The sequence below is a fragment of the Oncorhynchus gorbuscha genome, linkage group LG03 (assembly GCF_021184085.1).
Source record: "Oncorhynchus gorbuscha isolate QuinsamMale2020 ecotype Even-year linkage group LG03, OgorEven_v1.0, whole genome shotgun sequence".
NCBI classification, from domain to species: Eukaryota; Metazoa; Chordata; class Actinopteri; order Salmoniformes; family Salmonidae; genus Oncorhynchus; species Oncorhynchus gorbuscha.
The window spans coordinates 92,349,722-92,360,593 of NC_060175.1; the positions used below are offsets into that span (position 1 = coordinate 92,349,722).

The 10,872-nt window shown below is 41.3% G+C and overlaps 2 protein-coding genes across 2 annotated transcripts in view; both read right to left on the reverse strand.

The window, feature by feature from the left end:
- LOC124032216 (cAMP-dependent protein kinase inhibitor gamma-like) overlaps positions 1–4,854 on the reverse strand; it is a 35,551-nt gene extending 30,697 nt beyond the window's left edge. The window contains exon 1 of the mRNA XM_046344460.1: positions 4,557–4,854. The gene's annotated coding sequence lies outside the window, so the exon portion shown is untranslated. The remainder of the gene's footprint in view (positions 1–4,556) is intronic.
- Positions 4,855–6,611: 1,757 nt separating this feature from the next.
- LOC124022995 (alpha-tocopherol transfer protein-like) lies at positions 6,612–10,822 on the reverse strand. The gene is made up of 6 exons (XM_046337602.1): positions 10,679–10,822; positions 9,909–10,194; positions 9,450–9,631; positions 8,809–9,002; positions 8,504–8,614; positions 6,612–8,225 (listed from the first exon to the last, which is right to left on the reverse strand). The coding sequence occupies exons 1-6, from the start codon at positions 10,776–10,778 to the stop codon at positions 7,941–7,943; spliced, it is 1,158 nt and encodes a 385-aa protein (XP_046193558.1). The 5' UTR covers positions 10,779–10,822; the 3' UTR covers positions 6,612–7,940.
- Between the last annotated feature and the right edge of the window lie 50 nt (positions 10,823–10,872).

Sequence of the window (10,872 nt, forward strand, 5' to 3'; positions counted from 1 at the left end):
AGCATGCTCATGGGGCTGACATCGCAAATGTCAGTAGTGAAGCTAATAGCAGTGACGCTCATATATGTACGTTTCAACAATACTGTAACTCCAGTAGGGCAACATCTGAAAAATGTGTACTGGGGCTCGACCAGTCGGCGAAAGCCAACGTCATACACAACAGAGGACAATCATCTAAGTTGATTGTCAAGGGCAATAAATTCCATTATCTTGGCATTAACGGGTTTTGCCTTTGAGTTGTATCGCTGAAATGTTCTTACTTTCAAATGACTGCTCGACTTTAACTAGTTGTTGGAAGTGTGCGCTTAGTATTTTTCTGTTTTTGTTCTGTGTAGCGCTGTGTTTTCGTGGCGTCATTACGTCATCTACCTACGTTATATAGGTATGCACGTCAGCTTTGACATGGGTTTTGCATATCGGCGTTAAGCTAGATATCAGGCCGATGCCGATGTTGGCATTTTTAGCTAATATCGGCCGACTCTGATATGCTCACCGATATATCATGCATCCCTACTGAATACTCTTAATTGGTGGCAGGTAGCTGGCCAATGGTCACTGGTTTGAATCCCCATGCAGACTAGGTAAGAAATCTGTTGATGTGCCCTTGAGCAAGGCACTTAACCCTAACTGCTCCTGTAAGTTGCTCTGGATAAGCGCATCTACTAAAAGACAAATGTAATAGTATGACAACTGTAGAGTCAGTGGCACAACACACCAGTAGGAGTTGGCAAGATAGCCCAACCAGATCTGGGACCAGACACAAAAAAAATGTACATCCTAAGGGAAGAAAGTAATAACTACAAGATGATAAAACAACCATACACAACTGACCCTTATCCCCAACAAAACATACATTTCACACTCGTCCAGAGTACTGTATTCAATCTTAATTTTTCCATTGCTAATAATGTTATTGGCCACTATCAACACAACAGCAGACATCCATTAGCTAAAGGGAAAGTTGGAGGAAGAGGAGAGTGATGCTGGTAGTGCCACTGCTGCACTGCAGATATACAGTACATGACCTCATTATTGTTGATCCATGAAGCCTTGAAGCTGCAATATGTAACTTGTTTGGTATTTTTTCCCCCCATCTTTTAGTTTCAGTGTTGTACACCAGCTTCAAACAGATGAAAATACAATATTTTTGGTTATTGAAAATACAATTCACAGCGGTTTAGATGGTACAATGATTCTCTACTTTACTTGCTTGTTTTGTCAAACTGAAATTAGGTGCACTATTAGAATTTTAGCAGCCAGGAAATGGCAGAGTGATTTCTGCATAGTGCACCTTTAAATAACTATCTGTATGATAAAAAAAATATTAAGTGTTTTTCGACCCTGGTCCTACAGGTGTGTGCAGGCTTATGTGCAAGCTCATATCAACTGATTCAGCTAATGGTATTGTTTGTCAGGTGTTTGTGCTGCCGGTCTTGAACAAAACCCTGAAAATACACATAGTATCCCTACAGGACCATCAGAAACATGTTGAGGGGTGTATACACTAGAAACCAAACCGATGAGGACTACCTGAACTCAAATTACTGTTAAGTTACAGTTTGCACTAAAGCAGGTATTCCCAAACTGAGGTACAAGTAGGGTAAGCGCAATGTCGTTGGGGGTACGCCAAATAAAAATTTGATTCATATTTAAAAATATATATTTTCCAATGGGGCTATACATTTGGTTGTTTTTTTTCCCTCCCTGAGTAGCCTCGTTTCACTGGCAAAAATGTAATTAAGCAATCTAGTGTTCAGCGAAATAACGTCAAATACAGGTAGCCTAGTCAAATAAGTAACATCCAATCACATTAACCATTACTCTCCACGGGAAACCTTCACTCTTGCACAGACATTTAGAAACGAAACATGACAATTTGAAAGATAAGCCACGGGAGTTTTATGAACGAGAATAAAGACGACTTTATTCTCAAAAGCAACAGATACCATTAATAAGAAGGGGCTAGAAGTGTCGTATATGGTGAGCTACCCGGTGGCTAGACAGGCAAGCCCCATACTATTGTGGAGGACTTAATTCTTCCTGCTGCAGCAGATATGGCTGGGACCATGCTGGGGGAAACGGCCCAAAAAACTATACAAACAATGCCTTCCTCAAACAACACTGTCCCACGACGCATCAGTGACATGGCAGGAGATGTTTTGAAACAATTACTGCTTCGCATACAAGCCAGTGAAGTCTATGCATTACAGCTGGATGAGTCAACAGACGTGGCGGGCCTGGCATATGTCTGTTACGTTTATGGGGGGTCAATTGAGGAAGACATCCTCTTCTGCAAACCACTGGAATCCAAGACAACAGGAGAGGATAAAGTACTGGACGGACAGCTTTGTGATGTCAAAAGGACTTTGGTGGTTAAGATGTGTTGGTATCTGAACTGATGGCGCAAAAGCCATGGCAGGGAGACATAGTGGAGTGATAATACACCTGCAAGCAGTTGCTCCTGATGCCATTTGGGTACACTGCAGCATCTACTGAGAGGCTCTTGCTGCCAAGCGAATGCCTGACAGCTTGAAAGATGTTTTGGATATTACAGGGAAAATGGTTAACTTTGTTAAAGCAAGGCCCCTAAACTCTCATGTAACTTCTGCATTATGCAATGACATGGGCAGCGACCATGTAACGCTGTGACGCTGTTTATCAAGGGGAAAAGTATTGACATGTTTTTTTTTAATTGAGAGACGAGCCTAAAGTTCTTTACTGACCATCATTTTCACTTGTCTGACCACTTGCATGTGTAACAGTATAACTTTAAACCGTCCCCTCGCCCATACCCGGGCTCAAACCAGGGACCCTCTGCACACATCAACAGTCACCCACGAAGCATCGTTACCCATCGCTCCACAAAAGCCGCGGCCCTTGCAGAGCAAGGGGAACTACTACTTCAAGGTCTCAGAGCAAGTGACGTCACCGATTGAAACGCTATTTAGCTCGCATCACCGCTAACTAAGCTAGCCGTTTCACATTGGTTACACTCACCCCTCTTTTGACCTCCTCCTTTTACGCAGCAACCAGTGATCCGGCTCAACAGCATCAATGTAACAGTATAACTTTAAACCTTCCCCTCGCCCATACCCGGGCGCGAACCATGTCCTTGCATTAACAAGGACAACACACAGGTCTTTCCATCATTCTATGATTTTGTGTGTGCAAATGAACTCAAACTTACAGACAATGTCAAATGTGATAGAGCGAAGCACCGGAGTGAGATGGGTGTACAATTACGCAGGTACTTTTCCAAAACGGACGGAACAAACAACTGGATTCGTTATCCCTTTCATGCCCCGCCTCCAGTCCACTCACTGATATCTGAACAAGAGAGCCTCATCTAAATTGCAACAAGCGGTTCTGTGAAAATTGTATTTAATCAGAAGCCACTGCCAGATTTCTGGATTGGCCTGCGCTCAGAGTATCCTGCATTGGCAAATTGCACTGTTAAGACACTGATGCCTTTTGCAACCACGTACCAGTGTGAGAGTGGCTTCTCGGCCCTTACTAGCATGAAAACTAAATACAGGCACAGAATGTGTGGATATGCCCAAAAACGTGTCAATACTCTCTCCAATACAGCCCAACATTGCTGAGTTATGTGCATCCTTTCAAGCACACCATTCTCATTAACCTCTGGTGAGTTATTCACAATTTTCAATTAACAAATCAGGTTTTACATGTAAGATGGTAAAATAAAGAGCAAAATGGATTATTATTATTTGTGCCCTGGTCCTCTAAGATCTCTTTGTCACTTCCCATGAGCCGGGTTGTGACACAAACTCACACTCATTCCTATGTTTAATAAATGTATAGTGTGTGTGTGTGTGGCAGGCTTAAAATGATGGCAATAAACAACATTTGAGAGTGCGGTGACCCTGGTGAGTTGGTACGCAGCTGAAGGTTGAATGTTTGAAGGGGGTACAGGACTATAAAAAGTTGGGGAACAACTGCTATAGCCTACACCTAGCCTATAGCCTACACCCCTAGCCTACACCTATCCTACAGACTACAGCTATCCTTACTGACCTTCAACGATTAAGTTAAAGGGTATTTGTTGAAATCCCTCTGTCAAGACCATTGTAAAAGGCATAAGAAAATGTGATCTTTTTTTTCCAAATTTGAGTATTTGGTAAGATCAGTTTATTTGTTCTGATAAGTGAGATAATTAGCTGAACTTGTCTAGGGCTATCTGTTGATACGCAAAACTGAAAAGGTTGAATAAAACGTGGAAGATGGTGTTAAAATATTGGAGTAGTCCAATTTGTCCCAATGTCACATTCAAATCGCCCAGAATAGATAGGCAGTAGCCTATATTCCACCAGACGAGACCACCTACATTGTTCAAGTATAGATAGGCATTCCACTGAGTAAATAACAGAATACAACGTCACTCAAGTGCCTAATGTTGGCAAGTTTGACGAACACACGACCTGCATCAAAATCAGAACAAATCCCTCGTAACCAAATGTGCATCCGCCGAGGTTGCGCGGCAACAGTCATTTTCACATAAACATTGTTATAGTGTAACAAAAAGACAAATGACTAACCTTGATTCGGTAGCCTTAATTATCCACTTAATTACAATCGGAACAAACACCAATTCAGTTTCCGGGCCCTTCTGCCACACGTAATGTAAATCTTACAGCGATGAAGTCTCATAAAGCGGGGAATGTTTCTCTGGCAACCTCCCGAAACAATGAGGGAAGGTTAGGTCTTCAAACAGCTGTTTCCAAAATGGAGTTAGCCATTCCACAGCCAATCAGACATCGTCTTGTGATCCAGGCTCACATTTCACTCACGCTGAAACGTGAAACTCTTCATAACTTCAAATATGAAAACGAATAGAATGTGACAAAATTAAGCTTTCGACTAGGCCTAATTCTCAAGTCGCATAAAGCCTAAACGGCAGCCTACTGGGCAATCTGGGAATTGACTTAAATAGATAGTGTTGTGTTCTATTCTACCCAATGAAACCATCCTCTGTACTGGACATGTAGGCCTAGGGTTTTGCAAATCACACATTTGAATTTGAAATGAGTTTATTCATCTATTGATCAATGGAGGCCTACTCAAAAATATGAAGAGACTGCAGACATGCTTAGACATATTAGAAGAATAAATGGATTAGCTAATTACAATATAATATTGTGGAATGTAACTTAACGACAAGATATATATTTTTTAGACAATTTGGCCTTTCATAAAATAATGAATACAATATAAACTCATGAGTATACAACACATTATGAACACCTGTTTCCATGACTTTGAATGACCAGGTGAAAGCTATGATCCCTTATTGATGTCACTTGTTAAATCCACTTCAATCAGTGTAGATGAAGGGAAGGAGACAGGTTAAAGAAGGAACTCAATATTAGGAAGGTGTTCCTAATGTTTGGTATACTCTTTGTCTATTGAGTGAGTTCATCTGCACAATATAACCTAACCTCAAAATGGTCCATGGTAATAATCAAATATTTGGCACAATTACATAGCTCCAGTGTTGCTGGGTGGGTATCCCCATAGCTGGCTTCTGTACCCTGGGTTGAGATTGTAACTGGTAAAACAAAACATTATGGACCAGTTTCCAGATCACAGCATAGGTCATTTCAATGGCGAATTTCCATTGAACATGCTTTTTAGTCTAGGACTAGGGTTAATCTGTGTCCAGGAAACCTGCCCTAAGTGTTGTTAATGCAAAGAAAACACAAAGTAGCTGTATCTATCTGTAACGTTACATATCAAAATAGTCTGTGGATTCAAACTTGTCTAGAACAATGCATAAACATGGCAATTTCATCTACATACTAGCTATTAAATGTAAAACATGTTCATGTTAATTTGAGCTATGTTAACTTTAATGTAATACTGTAGTTAGTACTTTTATATCATACAACTATCCACAATTTACAATGCTAGTGGTGGAAATCAAATCAGCATGAGTGACAACTGATCAGGACTAGTTAAATTAGTATTAATATGAACAAATGTGCATCAATATTGCTTTGGTGTCACACTGTCATGTAGGTACACTACCATTCAGAAGTTTGGGGTCACTTAGAAATGTCCTCGTTTTTTAAAAGCACATTTTTTTTACACTAAGACACTAATGTACTTGTCCTCTTGCTCAGTTGTGCACCGGGGCCTCCCACTCTTTCTATTCTGGTTAGAGTCAGTTTGCGCTGTGCTGTGAGTAGTATACCGCGTTGTACGAGATCTTCAGTTTCTTGACAATTTCTCGCATGGAATAGCCTTCATTTCTCAGAACAAGAATAGACTGACAAGTTTCAGAATAAAGTCTTTGTTACTGGCCATTTTGAGCCTGTAATTGAACCCACAAATGCTGATGCTCCAGATACTCAACCAGTCTAAAGGCCAGTTTTATTGCTTCCTTAATCAGAACAGATTTCAGCTGTGCTAACATAATTGCAAAAGGGTTTCTAAAGATCAATTAGCCTTTTAAAATTATACACTTGGATAAGCTAACACAACATGCACAGGAAGGATGGTTGCTGATAATGGGCATCTGTACGCCTATGTAGATATTCCTTTTTTTTCTCCCCTCTTTTTTTTAAATCAACCGTTTCCAGCTACAATAGTAATTTACAACACTAACGTCTACACTGTATTTCTGATCAATTTGATATTATTTTAATGGACAAAGTGTTTTTCTTTCAAAAACAAGGACATTTCAAAGTGACCTCAAACTTTTGAATGATAATGTAGGTACACTGCCATGAAGGTACACTGTAGGCTTTGGCGCTCAGTAACTCAGACATTACAGGTCTTGAGTGGTTCAGGAAGAGCATGGCGCCAGCAAAGGCAAGTTCATGGGTTTCAATTCCTGCTGGAATTACATACACATGCTACAATTGTACGCTATCCACTCACTGCACTGTACGTTGCTTTGGATAAAAGTGGCATACTTGTATGATTACATACAAATTAAACCCCAATCATAACCCCTTGCATATCTATAATTATCAAAAATAGATTAAGGCAAAGTATGTGTCCTGTAACTACATGGTGTTTGAATATCACCATGCCGATGAAGAGCCTCGGTACTTCTATTCTGTAACTACATGGTGCTTGAATATCACCATGCCGATGAAGAGCCTCAGTACTTCTATTCTGTAACTACATGGTGCTTGAATATCACCATGCAGATGAAGAGCCACGGTACTTGTATTCTGTAACTACATGGTGCTTGAATATCACCATGCAGATGAAGAGCCTCGGTACTTGTATTCTGTAACTACATGGTGTTTGAATATCACCATGCCAATGATGAGACTCAGTACATGTATTCTGAGAAATTAAGGAGAAAGTGGAAGTGAGTGGCATTTCAAATGGGCACAGTCAAACGTCTTCCTCTATGGGAAATAAATCTTACAATGGAAATCAGAGCCATTTTAAAACAGAGGCACAAACTACTAAATAAGTATACATGCATTAGCAGCTCCTGTAAAGCTTCCTTACCAGAACCTAAAGTTGCCTTATGCTTGGCCAATGTGGAGTGTAGTAGGCCCCATATTCATTTTGATCTCAAAGGTAAAAACAGATCCTATATCAGCACACCTACTCTTGAGACGCTTTTTGAATATGGGCCCAGACATCTCTTTAGCTCTTCCTGTAGTGATTTCTACTAAATAACTTTTGCTGCGTTTATACAGGCAGCCTTATTCTGATTGGTCAAAAGACCAATTAGTGAAAAACAATCAGATCTAAAAATATATCTGATGTGATTGGTCAAAATAACAATTAGTGGGAAAAATAAACAGTGGTGTCCTCAGTCTGGTCCCAGATCTAGTTCTGTTTTACCAACTATGGTCAATGTCACATCAATGACCATAGGAGTTGGCAAGACAGCACAAACACATCTGGGACCAGGCTAGTGTCCTCATAGTAGCGAGAGGTGGTGGTGGTCATTATCAGTAACAGTAGTAGAGCTGAGAGCGTAGCCCCCTGAAGGTGTCGTCATCCCTGGCACCACCACCAGGCTGCTCCCCTTCAAACAGCATGGAATCTGGGAGGACTACGCCCTCTAGAGGATCTGGCTGGCAGAACTCCACTATAAACTCCTCCTCAGAGTCCAGTAATGTCTTTGACCAGGCTGACATGTCAAGGTGTCTGGCCACTCCACCATACTCCTCTGGCAGGACGGATTGAGGAATTTTGCAGTGCAGAGAGCGCAGGTCTGACCCGTGGAGAACATACTGTATGAAAAAATAAGGGAATTATGTTAGGCTGATGTCACACAATCACAAAGGATCCTACGGTACTTCAAGAGGGCTTCTGCCCCATGTTCATTTGATTAGGTTTATTCATAATGGCTTTAAAACACTTTGAAAATCACTGAAATCATATCACAACTGTTATACGAGATAAATGTAATCTGAATGCAGTGATCAAATTAACAGGTTACCATGTACAGAAAAAGGAGGATATGTAGAAAGACTCCATATTATGTAAAAGACAAAGAAATTAAACTCACCCTCTCTGCCATCTTCTCCTTCAGGAAAGGCTTAATTATTGCAAAGATCCCTTTGAAAATCCGGGGCTCATTTATGATGTTAACAGCCTTGATTCTTATTGGGAAGCTATCCTGAAATCCAACATTAAAATGTCTGTTATTGACAGAAGACACAAGCCATATCTCGAGGGTGTTATGTTTTCAACAAAACATATTTGATAAGATACATATTCTAAATAGACCTCAGTGTATTTTGATCATGCTGTCATGGGTGACGATCTCAAAATTTAAATAACAGAACAATAACAGGGTCTTTGATGGCTTACCTGAAGGATGCTGACAACCTTCTTGGCCAGGAACGGGCCCGGATTGGATGCCTGGGACAAGCCCACCCCAGTGTAGTCTGCTAAGATGACGATCCCATTCACCTGAGTCTCCTCTGGCTGAATCAGCTTCTCCAGAGTCAGGTAAACGGCCCGGATGTTGTCCTCAAATGGATAGTCATTTGCTTTCCATTTTCCTGTTGTAAAATAACGTATATTTAGTAACTCTGAAAAAGGCCAAGCATAGGACAATCTGAATCCATTTTAGCAAGGCTATTATCGGACATGTTTTCAAGATTTAAAAAATTATAGATGTTTATGGGCAGCTATTAGTGCCTATGTCATGCATTATAGTGCATTATACATAGGTCATAAGGGATAGTAAGTAAATGCACTTATAATGCCGGTTTAGGTAAAGCAGACAACCAATTTCCGTCTTGTATGGATTAATAAAGTATTATATGAAGAGGGTGTTCATATAAAGTATTATTCTATTCTTCTATGAAGACAGTGTTCATATAAAGTATTTCCAAATAAAGATAAAAAAATGAGTTAGAGTGCTTCTAGGACATAAAACCCTTCTAGGACATAAAACCCTTCTAGGACATAAAATAACAGTAGATAGTGTGAGCTAACACACTGACCAGGTCTAAGACAGAGGATGTAGCATCCATTAAGGTCCGGATGGGGCAGAACAGTCAGGAAGCCCAGGTCTAACACATGTTTGACCGTGGAGGGCTTCAGGTCCTGGAAGACCTCGGGCCAGGCCCGCCGGCTGGTGTGGTAGTTGAGGAGCAGCTGCATGGCACGGTCATAGTCAAACTTCCTGTTGGATGGACAAGGAGACGGGACAGGTCATCATTATGTAAGCTTCAAGATAGAACATCTTCAATAAGATGACACCAGGGCCCTTATTCATAAAGTGCCTTAGAGTATAAGTGCTGATATAGGTTCAGCGTTGCCATTCAAATCACAATAATATGATTTTATGGACAGGGGGACCTGATCCTAGATCCGACCTACTGTGAGACGCTTAAGGCCAGTTTCCTGGATCATTGTACAGAGAGCATTATGGGTAGTTACTGTAGTGCATCATGCTTTACCTGGCCCGTAGGAAGCGCAGGAGAAAGGCATCGTCCAGCCTGGTCCGGAGGTTAGGCTGCTCCTTCAGCACCATGTCCCTCAGGGCCTGTGCGTCTCTCAGCCTCCACTCTGGCTTCTCCTGTAGCTCCTCCCGGGCCTTGGCCACCAGCTCAGGAGTCAGAGTGCAGGAGTAGACGGGCGGGGGAGGGCCAGGGAACCAGTGACCAGCCGCTGGTTGTTCCAGAGAAGGAGACCCAAGAGCAATGTGCCTCATGGGCTCACTTTCTTCAGACATCATTTTGGCCACTAAAATTTGTATGAATACCACATAAATGTCGGGATTAAACAACACAGCAGAAATATTCGTGGTCCAAAAAAAATGGATTGGAGAGCATCACAAGACCGTAGAAGGACGTGCGAAATACCACAATTACCACTAGACATCGCTGAGGTCATCGGCAATTAGTCATACACTGTAGCCACACAATTGACTGTATTCTCTAGTCTAGCAGACAGCAACAGCAGTGACCTAAACAAAATACATATCTTGAAAACATTGCCTTGTAAACATGTATACATTTCTCATAATTGCTGATTTTGACAGCGCTGCACTCGTGAAGCTGAGGCTAGCTGCACGCCACTGCGGCTTCAGAATCACAGCCAATGGAATTAGTATTTCCAGGGTCGATTTTTTTTGGTAATATATCCTAATTCCATGTCGATTTTCTGAACGTTTTATCAAGACAAATGCTTGCTAAATAATAACAGAACCTGTAAACAACAAACCAACCTGCCTGGAGCAATTCGCGGACAGTTCCGGGTGGTGCGACATTTCTTCTCTCGTTGGAGAAGTATATTGGCGATTGCAGAATTGAATGTGCATCCCGCATTCTACTGTTCAGAATGGAAACAAGACTCCCCCTAAAACGGACTCCCCCAAATATTTTTTAATAACGACCAAATGACCACATTTTTATTTAACCA